This window comes from Amphiprion ocellaris, chromosome 2, assembly GCF_022539595.1.
Source record: "Amphiprion ocellaris isolate individual 3 ecotype Okinawa chromosome 2, ASM2253959v1, whole genome shotgun sequence".
NCBI lineage: Eukaryota > Metazoa > Chordata > Actinopteri > Pomacentridae > Amphiprion > Amphiprion ocellaris.
The window spans coordinates 5497083-5509757 of record NC_072767.1 but is presented as its reverse complement, the minus strand read 5'-3'; the positions used below and the strand labels follow the sequence as shown (position 1 = coordinate 5509757).

At 37.4% G+C, this 12675-nt stretch overlaps 1 protein-coding gene across 1 annotated transcript; it reads right to left on the bottom strand.

Moving 5' to 3' along the window:
- Positions 1-2385: 2385 nt before the first annotated feature.
- On the bottom strand, positions 2386-12443 carry zranb2 (zinc finger, RAN-binding domain containing 2). The gene is made up of 10 exons (XM_023293405.3): positions 12299-12443; positions 9633-9685; positions 9335-9443; positions 9077-9159; positions 8920-8996; positions 8679-8834; positions 7197-7351; positions 5613-5672; positions 5111-5245; positions 2386-3143 (listed from the first exon to the last, which is right to left on the bottom strand). Exons 1-10 carry the CDS (start codon positions 12352-12354, stop codon positions 3086-3088), a joined length of 942 nt encoding a protein of 313 aa, XP_023149173.1. The 5' UTR covers positions 12355-12443; the 3' UTR covers positions 2386-3085.
- Between the last annotated feature and the right edge of the window lie 232 nt (positions 12444-12675).

The following is a 12675-nucleotide window of genomic DNA, read 5'->3' as shown; positions in this document are numbered from 1 at the left end:
ATCTGATCAGTGGATCATCTCAGAGTTAAAGTTAATTATTAATATCAGATTCTCACTCCTGTAGCTTCTCCTCCATCAGGTCCAGTTTGTCCATAAAGACTGATCTGAATCTTCAGCGACGTCAGAAACGAGATATTCAGAAAAATTGATTGTTTTTGCAGAAACTATGAGTAAAGAAATGATCCTGAAAAGCTGTTCTTATCATAGTTCTATAGCCTGATTCTTAAATTATCCTGTTGTTTCTGGTGCAAATCTTGAATTCCAAATGAAAAAAACATCTGTTTAACTGTCTTTAGTTGTTTTACATCGACAATATAAATATAATTTCTATTTTATTCTAAGCTATTTAGTCAGTTTCTTAGATTTCCTCATCTTGAATTTAAACATTTGGGTTGAAATTCCACCCAGTAATGAACTGAGTCCCACAAAACAACATCAGCAGCTCAAACATTTCATCTAAATCAGTAAATTAGATTAATTTTCTTGCTTTTAATGAAGCTGAGAACAGAAAGTTTGAATTACTTCAGCGATTAAAGAACTAATCAGATTAAAACCGTTTATCTCTGGAGTCAAACTTGAATCAACCGTTATTTGTGTCTTGTTAACCCTCCTGCTGTCCTCATTTACAGGCGCCAAAAAATATTGTTTCCTTTTCTGAAAAAAAAATCAAAAAATCCAGCAAAAAAATCCCCAAATTTCTGAAAATTTGCAAAACCTTCAGGAAGAGAATTCCAATAATTCCTGAAAAGTTTCCCTTAAAAGTTTTATTTAAAACAAGAAAAAAACCCAAATTTGGCAAGAAAATTCTTGTAAATAGTTTCAAAAAACGAGGAAAAATCTTCCAAAAAAAAAAAAAATCCTAAAAATATCTAAAGTGATTCCATATATATCAGTAAAACTTCTAATATTTTCTTTAAGAACATTCACATAAAAATCAACGAAAATCCAGCGAAATTCGCTGGATTTTGGTTGATTTTGTTTTGTGAATGTTCTTACGAAATATTTTTAATATTTCTTTTTTTCCACCAAAAATGTTGAAAAATTTCCCAAAAATGTTGAAAATGTGGACATCAGAAGTTTGACTGTGAAAATATTTTTTTTCTCGCATTTTCAAACTTTAAAACGGGTCAATTTTGACCCGCAGGACGACATGAGGGTTAAACAAAATCGCTGCTGTTTAGCATCAGAAAGGCTTCATGTTCTCATTTATCAGCTCAGGTTTAATTAAAAGAATCTGAGGTCCAGATCTGCCACCTGCTGACCAGAACCAGGAACTGAACCTCAGACATGAAAACACAAAACTCACCATCAGATTTGAAATAACTCTAAAGCTGCTGCTAATATTTAACAGATGACATTTGAACAATCAATCTTCTGTTTTCCAGGTTTCTGCTCCATATTGATCAATAATAGGTATTGATTGGCTCAGCTTCCACATCAATGGTAGCATTTTTATTCCATGTTTTCTATGTTGTTTGCTAACCCTACTCTAATCACAGTAACAGGGTTGCTAATCCATGCTAATGTGATCTTTTTCTCAGCAGTAGAAGCTAGATATTTAGCTGCTGTTACTGCTGACCAAGAGGACAAACTGACTGATGGAAAACAGTCAAAAGAATGAGTCTGATCCTGATAATATGAGGTAGAATGAGACATTCAATCAAGGCTGACAATGGGATGAAAAGATGGAAAATAGAAGAGAGGACATAGCTTTGCTCTACACATTCTTTAGGAACACTGTTGGATCATGGAAACAACAAAGACACAAAACGACAAAAACAAGACAGGAAACGACAAAAACGAGACACAAAACGACAAAAACAAGACAGAAAACAACAAAAACAAGACAGAAAACGACAAAAACGAAACACAAAATGACAAAAACAAGACAGAAAATGACAAAAACGAGACACAAAATGACAAAAATAAGACAAGAAACGACAAAAACGAGACACAAAACATAACAAAAACAGAAACTTTAAAACTACCATCTTAGTAGTAAATAGTGAGGCTAGGTATGAGGCTCTAACTCCACACATCTTGTGAGTAGCGGCCCTTGGTCATCAGTTTCTTGACATAAGCTTAATTTTGTTTTGTTTTTGTCGTTTTGTCTTGTTTTTGTCGTTTTGTCTTTTGTCGTTTTGTTTCGTTTTTGTCATTTTCTGTCGTTTTTGTCATTTTGTTTCGTTTTTTTCGTTTTCTGTCTTGTTTTTGTCATTTTTTTTCCTTTTTGCCTCACTTGTGTGTTTTGTCTGTTTTTTTGAAGCTTGTGTTGTTATTCTTTTTTGTCGTTTTGTTTGTCGCTTGAGTGTGGAACCTGGACTAAAACCAGTCTGAGCCCTGATTTAAACACTCCGTTTGCATTAAACACAGTATTCTCAGGAATGGATGTGGACAGGATTTTATTTACATGTTAACATGAGTTGTTTTACCGATAAAAAGACTTTAAACTGCCACGTTTCACCAGAAATGTTTCTTATTCTTCTAACTGGAGCAGGGAAAAGACTCATGGAGCTCGTTTGTTTGTGTACTGAAGAGGAATAAGTCGATTTAACCAAAAAAATAAAACCCCAAATCCAGTGAAATGAAAGCAAGCCGAAGTCGCCGTCATTCACTGAACACAAGAAATATCAAAAAGTAAAATACTTACCTTGAAAACACAAAAACTAAAAATAGATTTACAGAGAAACGAACAGAAAAGGCCAGATTTCACAGCTACATGTCATGAGTTGGAGAAATGAATTCATTATGTCAAGAAAAACCTTCTATTTGTGGCATTTCTGGGATCATAAAAAGCTCCTCAGCAGGTCTTTGCTCCACATGAGGCTCAAACTAAACGTCATGAAGCTGAATGTTCCTCACAGGTTCTCTGATGGTTCTGGGGTTTCACAAACACTTAGCACAGGTCGGGTCGAGTGGTTTTAAAAAGATGTCGTGTTGCTTCTTTTCTTTTTTTGAGGGGAGTAAGACTTTATGAGAATGAACAGCAGACTGAAGGATGTGTCGCTTTGTCTTTGAACACAACATGCACTTCTACTCCGATTCCTCTTTTCTTTCCTCTCTGCTTTAAAAGGCCGTGATAAAGTTATTTCTTTTTAGAACTGGAGCCGGAATGGGAGGATCCGGACGACTGGCCGCGGCGTCTGAAACGAAATAAACACCGGGGAAGAAGAAGAACGTCAGACGACAAACCGCCCGAGAAAACACGAAGAACAACAAAAAAATACATCAGTCTGAATCCTAAAAACAACCAGAGAAAGTCTAGACATGAATTAAAGAACAGTACAGCAATAACCAAGTCTGTTTGGAGCAACTTAAAGTACTTAGGTTGAGCCAACTTAATTTATTAGAGTTGAGTCAATTTATTAGAGTTGTGAGTCAACTTAATTTGTTAGAGTTGCGATGAGTCAATTTATTAGAGTTAATTTGAGCTGTGTTGAGTCAACTTAATTAGAATTAATTTAATTTATTCCCAAAGGTTGGTTTGACTTCATGTAGATTGAGCCAACTAATTTTTAGTATTTAAAAATTACATTTAAAAACAATGTCATTTAATCACAAAGAAATGCTTTCCATGACTCGATTAATTGATTAATTAATAACTGCCTCAAAAAAACTAAAAGAAAAAACTCTTTGAATTACCGGTAATTCAATTATGTAAAGTATTTCTACATTATTAAACAGCTGTTGTTCATGATCAGCCAAGTCTGTTGGTCCAACTTCACCTAGTTGTGTTGAGTCAATTTAATTTATTAGAATTAATTTAACTTATTCCCAAAAGTTGAGTTCAACTTAATTTAATCAGGCTGGATCAACTAATTTGCAGTACTAAAAATTATACTAACAACTGAGACTAGTCAAACAGAAATGAAAGAAAGTGATTTAATCACATGGAAATATTTTCAGTGATTTCATTAAATTAAAAAGTTTAGTGTAAACCCATTAAACTACATTCTTAAAATGAATTTAATAAAATCAAGTATTTTCACATGATTAAACAGTTTTCTTTCAGCACTGACCAATTCTGTTGGAGTAACTTCATTTCTTAGAATTAATTTAACTTATTCCCAAAAGTTGCATTCAACTTAATCAGGTTGGGCCAAACTAATCTGAAGTACTAAATACTATACTAATAATTGAGGCTAGGCATGTATTTCCACATGATTAACAGTTTTCTTTCAGCTTAAATCAATTCTGTTGGAGCAGCTTAATGTACTTGTGTTGAGTCAACCTAATTTGTCAGGGTTGACGAAAGTTATTTCCAAGGCTTGGTCCAACTAAATGTAATCATTTTGGCCCAACTAATTTTACAGTACTAAGAATTACACTAGTGAATGTTGTTGATTCAACCCAAGTAAATTAAAGTGGTGCAACAAAATGGCTCAATACTATCTTAATTCTAACTAATTATAACTTTAAATGCATTCAAAAAAACTCTTTAAATAAACTTAAATATGGAAAGTAAACAAACAAATTGTGTTGCCTTAACACAAGTAGATTAAGCTGGATCCAACATAATTTAATCAAGTTGGACCAACTAATTATCACCTTAATCCAAATAATGACGTGAGTGTAACCATATTTAACTGCACTCTAAAATAACTTTATTGGATGAATTTAATTAAATTATGTACAGTATTAGTATATTGTATTCATAGTATATAATTGGGGTTAAATCAACATATTTCCTGGTTCTGTGCATAGTTATATATAAATACATCATTGTTTACGAGGTACGTTAACACATTTTTATCTCAGCATTAATATCTAATGATAGTTATATTATTATGTAAACTCATTATTTAATCATGTTTACCATATAAATTTAGAATATTATCATGTAAACTCATTATTTAATCATGTTCAACATATTTATTGGAATATTATCAGGTAAATACATTATTTAATCATGTTTATTATATTAAGGCAACATGAACTTATCTTGTGTATTTAGTAAATCTAACAGACGTCAGATTTCCCTTCCTACAGAGTAAATGGTGACAGTAATCAGCATTAAAACATGTCGTAAAGTGTGAACGCTTTTCTGTAAATCTGAACTCCGACGGCAAACAACAATCAGAGCCATGGTGGATTCCACAGAAACCCAAACCTTTCGGACGAACGTGATCGAGATCGCTTCCGTTTCCTGCCTCCAGATGAGGACCTGGAGCGACTCCTCTTCGGCCTCCTCTCCGGGGAGGAGGACGGGGACCGGGACCTCTTCTGGGGAGACCTGGAGCTGGATCTTTGTGGAGGGATAGACCAAGTAGGGAGGTCAGTAGAGTCCAGGCAGGTTCTCAGCAGGGAGGGCCTTCATCAAGCTCCTCTGGTCAGGAGCCCTCAACTGCTCTCAGAATGGATCCAAAATGAGGAAATATTTAACTCTACTTCAGTTCAGAGCCTGAATCAGTCCTGCGAGAAGCTTGATGAAGACCCCAGATGTTACAGATCTAATCAAACTCTGTGCTAGTTAAACTCTCGGGGCTGATTTAAGAGCCCAGAGGCTGAAACTATGACTGCAGCCTGAGCTTCTCTATGGTTTCAGACTGAGGTAAAGCTCTGTGGCCAGCATCCACTCTCTACAGCTGGAGAGTGCATGTCACCTCATTCACCTGGAGTGGGACCTCGAGCGAGATCCAGACCTGGAGCTGGACGAGCTTCTAGAGCGGGACCTGAAAGACAAAAAACAAAAACCTTTCCAATATTTTCTCAATAACAATGAGCGGCTACTGTGGCAATGCACAGACAGACCATTAGAAGGCACTTTAATGTTTGGAAATACTTCATCTACCCCCGTCTGACAGTTTTATTAAGACAATATAGCACTTAGTCAAGCTGACTGGGCTGATATAAGAAAATCAATCAGAACCTCCTCAGAACAGCTGGTTCTTTATCTATGAATATTTCCAGAGTTCCAGGTCCTTGAAGTCCATACAGGAGAATGTCTCCTGGAGAAAGTTGTAGAGTAGACCTACTGACAACTGGACAGGTCTACTCTAGAACTTTGTACACTTGTGGTTAGGTCTACTCTAGAACTCTCTACAGTTGTGGGTAGGTCTATTCTAGCACTTTCTACAGTTGTGGGTAGGTCTACTCTAGCACTTTCTACAGTTGTGGGTAGGTCTACTCTAGAACTTTCTACAGTTGTCAGTAGGTCTACTCTAGAACTTCATACAGTTGTCGGTAGGTCTACTCTAGAACTTTCTCCAGGGGACGTTTTCCTTTCCTGCTTCCAGTCTTTAAGTTTAGTCTCACTTAGAACATTCCAGGTCCTTGCAGTCCATAGAGGTGGGTCCAGATTTATCACTTTCTAATGGACTTTTCCTATCATTTCTGAGCCTCAGAGAGTCCTAGAAACAATCATTGGTTCCCTGGATGTGTTTCTGGTTTCTGATAATTCACCAGAAAAAAAACTTTAAAAAGGGACTTCTGGGTAAAATTTAAGAATGGTTTGGTGTCTCTTGTGACCAGGACTACCACAGTGAATGCATAGTCCTGACAGTGAAGCACGGAGGTGGGGAAGTGATGATATGGAGCTGGATTTTGTAAACTTTACCCAACTTTGAGTATTAATGTAATGGGATATGTCATAGTTTAAATAGATGTAAAACTGATCTGGTGTCAATTTTTCCCAGAACTCAGATGTGTCTATCTGCTGGACTGATGAAGTTGAGGCTCAGAAATGATGGAAAAAGTCCATTAAAAAGTGATAAATCTGGACCCACCTCTATGGACTTCAAGGACCCGGAACTCTGGAAATATTCCCAGGATGAAGGTAGAACTCTGATCATTGATAAAGTTACTGGAGATGAAGAACCAGATGTTCTGAGGAGGTTCTGGGGGGAGGGGGACTTCTGTCCAGGTTTGGTTGATTTTATATGAAATTATCCAACTAAATATAGCATGACTGTATCATAAGACACCAAAACCCTGAACACATCGACCTCCTACCAGCAGGTAAATCAGCGAGAAACAAAACGGTGCTCCAATAGAAAACTACAATAATAAATAATGCATGTTTCATTTTAAGACATCTGAAAACCCAGCAGGAGAAACGATTGGTTAGGGAGGAGGGTGGAGAGGAGGCAGAACAACAGAAAGAACAGGACATTAAATGATGGATGAGTAAATCAGAAGAAGTTTGAAGCTGATACTGACATTTTGCCCGGAGTTACCCTTGACCTGTACCCTTTTACCTGGACCTGGACCGAGAACTGGAGCTGGATGAGCGCGACGATGAGCGCGACGACCCCGACCGACTGCCCTTCTTCTTGGCCGGTTTGTCCTCCTCATCGCTGGCGTTCAGGTCGTACTTGGACAGGTCGCCGTCTTCATCGTCCTCATCGTCATCCTGGACAGAGACAGGTGTTAATATGACAGGTGTTACTGGCTGTAGAGCTGCAGGGATTGGTTGGTCAATCAGCTGCACATCCCAGTTTGATTAAGCGCAAAAAAGTTCCAAAATATCCGAGACGTTGAGAGTCTGGGAGAACTTTAGGTGTCGATCAGTTCTGTTGGACCAACCTAAAGTTCTTGTCCCATTTACAAAACTCATTTCATTTACTTTGTCTAGTTTTATTACATTTTCGGCAAGTTTAGAACAATGTTGGTCAAGTTTTGAGGCATTTTCTGGAAGTTTCTGTCATTTTAGACACATTTTGGGTGATTTTGGACAGGTTTCAAGTCATTTTGGAAACGTCTCAGTAATTTTAGACACGTTTTGAATCATTTCAGACGTGCTTTAGGGATTGTGACACAATTTAGAGACCTTTCAAAGCATTTAGGACAAATTTTGAATTGTTTAAGACAGGGTTTGGGTCATTTGGGGGAGTTTTTCATTTAAGACAAATCTGGAGTAATTATGGACAAGATTTAAGATCCTCATCTTTTACCACTTTCCTTCTTCTCACTCCCTTTTGAAGAAGACATGTTTTTCTAGTCATGGTTCTTTTTCTCAGCTTTCAAGTCTTTTTGGACATGTTGTGTGTCCTTTTGTACACTTGTATATGGCTCAGGACAAGTTTAGAATAATTTAGTTCAAGTTCTGAGCCATTTTCTGGAAGGTTTTGCCATTTTAGACACATTGTGGGTCATTTTGAACAAATTCTGAATAGTTTAGGACAGGTTTCGAGTCGTTTTGGACACATTTTGGTAATTGTAGACACGCTTTGACTCGTTCCAGTCATGTTTGGGGGCATTTTGAGGCAATTTAGAGAACTTTCAAGGCATTTTGGACAAATTTTGGATTGCTTAAGACAGGGTTTGGGTCATTTGGGGAGTTTTTCATTTTGGACAAATCTGGAGTAATTATGGACAAGTTTTAAGATTTTCATCTTTTACAAGCTTCGCTTCGGTCCATGAGGTCAGAGTCGGTGAGCTAACAGAGGAAGGAGCCGAATTTGTATAGTAACGTCCGGCGTACATGTTGGGTGAATTCACGAGATGTACATCGATCACGCAGCATCATCCGACCAAGGGGTGGGGATGAATATTCACATCTCAAAATTAATATCCGGATATCACCGTCGGGACCGAATATTCGGGTCCAGCCCTACTTCCTTTTGAGGAAGACGTGCTGTTGCTCTTCCTGCGGTTCTTTTCCTCTGGTTTCCAGTCTTTTTGGACATTTTTTGTCATTATCTTAGATGTGAATTTCCATCTGCAGTCAGTGATCTTACATCCAGTTTGTATTTGGACAGGTCACCATCTTCTTCATCTTCCTCCTCATCTTCCTCCTCCTCCTCCTGATCTTTCACCACTTCTTTCTTTTCACTTTCTTTCGAGGAAGACGTGCTGTTGCTCTTCCCGCGGTACTTTTTCTTTTTCCTACCAAACTGTGGCACAGAAACACAACATATCCTTATTGTTATGACCTTAATTTCGCAGCACTGGACTGAAATCATCACGGTTACGGCTCACCTCGTCATATTCTCCGTCAGATTCCTCCCGTTCGATATATTCTACGTTCTCTCTTTCATTGAAACCTCCACCATAACCTAAAAACGAAGAAAATCAATCAATACCTGGGGATGTAAACACACTAAAAGCTATAAATCTGCACTAATCTGTGGGTCACCTGTTCTTTCTTCAAGCTTGGCGTATTTAGGTGTGTTACACATGTTGCACTCTGACCGCCTCGCCCAGTTCACATTACCGCACCTTTAAGAAAACAAAGAGGAAAATAAATTTTAACACATTTAAAAGTGAAACTAATCACTCATGTTGTCACTTATAATGCATCTTGTCTAATACAGCAGCTTCTGACAACACAATCCGGTGACAGGTGGATAGAAAATCTATTTCTCGCTGCAGACAGAGGAAAATAACGGCATACGTTTTGCATTGCCAGTCGTTGGCGCTGAAGAGGCCTCGACTCTTCTCAGCCAGAGTCTTTCCGATCTCCGTTCCTCCTGCTTTCATCATCTTCGCCTCTGTGGTTTTCTCTGTGGAGGCAAAACAGCAGATTTTTTTTTTTTTCTGGGGGGGTAAAACCTCTAAGCGTCTGTAAGATATATATATATATATATATATATATATATATATATATATATATATATATATATATATATATATATATATATATATATATATATAAACTTTCACATGCAGAGCAATAAAGACAGGAGACTCACCTCTGCCACATCTGTTACAACTCGTTCTTCTAGCAAAATTCACATTTCCACACCTGGGGAGAGCAGAAAAAATGCGAATATGAACACAATCATTCAGACAAGCGGAAGGAAAGAAGAGTGCAGCAGTCTGTAGTGAGAGGTTAGCAAGGTTTAACTTCGGGTTTAGCTTGGGGTTTAAATTCAGGTTTAGCTTCAGGCTTAACTTCATGTTTAGCTTCAGGTTTAACTTTGGGTTTAGCTTTGAGTTCAACTTCAGGTTTAGCTTCCAGTTAAACTTCGGGTTTAATTTCGGGTTTAGCTTCAAGTTAAACTTCGGGTTTAATTTCGGGTTTAGCTTCAAGTTAAACTTTGGGTTTAGCTTCAGGCTAAACTTTGGGTTTAAATTCCGATTTAGCTTCAGATTTAACTTCAGGCCACTGCTGAACAGATAATCTACCAAGGAGCAGGGTATATTCCAGATGACGTTCTACTAATTCTCTCTGAAAACAGCATCACTATTGCTGAAGATCCTGCAGAGCTCCATGTGAATAGAAGAGGAAATAAAGCCTTTACTGACATTATATTCAGGACACAATGAGAACTGGAGCAATTTTCCTGCTTGTTGCATTAAATTACAATATTAAGGAACACCGAGCACATGAGAGACAAACGAGGCAACTGAAGAAGGAAACTCAGAGTTTAAAGCGATTTCAAACCATTTAATTAATTCTATATGATTTTGTAGAGCAATAAAATCCTAAAATAGAAAATGAATAACAGTCTTTCTGACCATGTACTTAGAGTTGTAAAAGTTATTTCCACTTTCTTTCTGTCTAAGTACTTGCAGTTTTAAAGATTTATTCCTGAAAAATCACACTTTCTAACCAATAGGTTATTTGTTTAAAGATTTATTTCACCCAAACATGTGCTGTATTTAATTTAATAATATAAATTATATTATTAGTCCAGTGTTTTATTTATAGTTTGAGGCTATTTCCACTTCCCCTAATGAGTTTTATTCCACTTAAAATACAATTTTCCATCTAAATATTTATAGTTTTAAAAGTTATTTTAACTTTCTAACCAATATGTTATAATTGTAAAGGCTTACTTAATCCAAAAATATATTTTTTCTAACTAATTTTAAAGATTCATTCCTCCCAAAATACTACTTTCTGTCCACATACTTAGTTTTAAAGGTTTATTCCAGAAAAATCACACTTTCTAACCAACAAGTTATGTGTTGTTGGTTAGAAACCTTGGTTAGAACTTTTCTTTTTAATGAGCAACATAAATGGACAAAATCTGTAATTTATTTGAACAATGTTGTGATGTATGATTATAATTAAACTAAAAGCTGATGCACATTGGTAGAGGAATATTATTAAGAATATTAATTTACCGGTTTTTCAGCTTTTCCTGCTGACTCTGGTTGTTTTCTATGTTAAATTCCTCATTATTTTAGAAATCTCCTTATGAGGAACCTGCAGCTGTATTTCTGTCCATGTTTAGTTATTTGGTGAGAACACTTCCCCTTTTCATGTGAACGTATTCCTAACTAACTTCAGAAGCTTGCATTTGACTGTTTTTAACCCAGATTAATGTGACTGCAGCTGTTTGGTTTTATGATAATAAAATAAATCCTGTATGTGTTACAGGCCTCAGGTCTATGGAGCTTCTGCAAAATACACATTTTCATGATTTCACCTCCACCAAAGCTTCTTAAATGAAGCTGAAATGCCTCCAAGGACCAGTTTCTTTCTCCTCAAATAACCAGATCGAGGCTCTTTGTAGACAAACAGCAGCTTTATATTCCATGTGCCTCTGCTTTAGCTCTCCTGACCTGGGATCTGCAGCTGCTCTGTCCATCACCTTTTTAATGCACTTCACCAGAAACATGATATTGCTGATTCCCTATTAAGAACTTGGCTCCTACAACGCCGTAAACACCCCAACATTAGCAGAGAGATCAGAATCTCAGCCCAGCCCACAGAGCTAGCTGCGGCTAGTCGTTAGCTTCCTGCTCCTGCTACTTTACACTCATGTTCTAAACACAAAACGCTTCCCTAGCTTAAAATACATACTATATCAGTTTATTATGTTTACTGTGGTGCTAAAAATGTGAAAAACATGAGCTAAAACCTCACTGGTTAGCTCAACTAGCTGGCTAGCATTAGCCAAAGACGAGCAGGCCTCAGCTAACTACGGTTAGCCTGCTAGCACGATCAGAAAATAAAGCCTCTGCTGCTAAATTAATCATCCGGGAAGCATTTAGTCGGTATATTTTCAATGTCTGGAGGACTTGCTTCTTATCAGGACAGATCCAGACCCCAACATTATCGGAGAGAGCAGAATCTAAGCCCAGCTCACAGAGAGCTAGCGGCGGCTAGTTGTTAGCGTCCTGTTCCTGCTAATTTACCCTCATGTTCTACACGCAAAACTGTTCCCTAACTTAATATACATAATATATCACCTTATTCTGTTTACTGTGGAGCTAAAAAGGTGGAAACCATGAGCTAAAACCTCACTGGTTAGCGCAACTACCTGGTTAGCATTAGCCAAAGACGAGCAGGCCTCAGCTAACTACGGTTAGCCTGCTAGCACGATCAGAAAATAAAACCTCCGCTGCTAAATTAACCCCCCGGGGAGCACTGAGTCGGTTTGCATTTAATGTTCGGAGGACTTACTTCTTATCGGGACAGATCCAGTCCCCGTCGCTGACTCGGAAACTCTTCCCCGACATGTTAGTGCCGTTAGCCGTTAGCTGTTAGCGGACTGACGGTGTGGACTCGTGCAACAGCGGAGAGCGGGACGCCTCCCTCAGGACGGGAAGAGAGGTGGGCCAAAAGTCATCTCTGGTGGTACGCGATTAAATAAATTAAATTAAAAAAAAAAAAACGTAATATTAGTACTCCTCTATCAGTATGTCTGCTCAGGAAATAATCTGTTCAAAAGTTTTATTTCCATCAAGAGGAATTAAGACAATCTGAACGAGAATTTATGCGTATTTTTTGTTTAATTTAAATTTTAATTTAAATTTTACTGATATTTCTTAAATGTTTGC

Bases quoted from the DNA above. Each gene is read 5' to 3' on its own strand.
- zranb2 (XM_023293405.3), bottom strand. From the start codon at position 12,354: ATGTCGGGGAAGAGTTTCCGAGTCAGCGACGGGGACTGGATCTGTCCC. The intron at 9,444-9,632 runs GTGAGTCTCCTG...TTGCCTCCACAG, and splicing joins TTGTAACAGATGTGGCAGAG to AGAAAACCACAGAGGCGAAG. The intron at 7,352-8,678 runs GTAAGATCACTG...GTCTCTGTCCAG, and splicing joins TGTCCAAATACAAACTGGAT to GATGACGATGAGGACGATGA.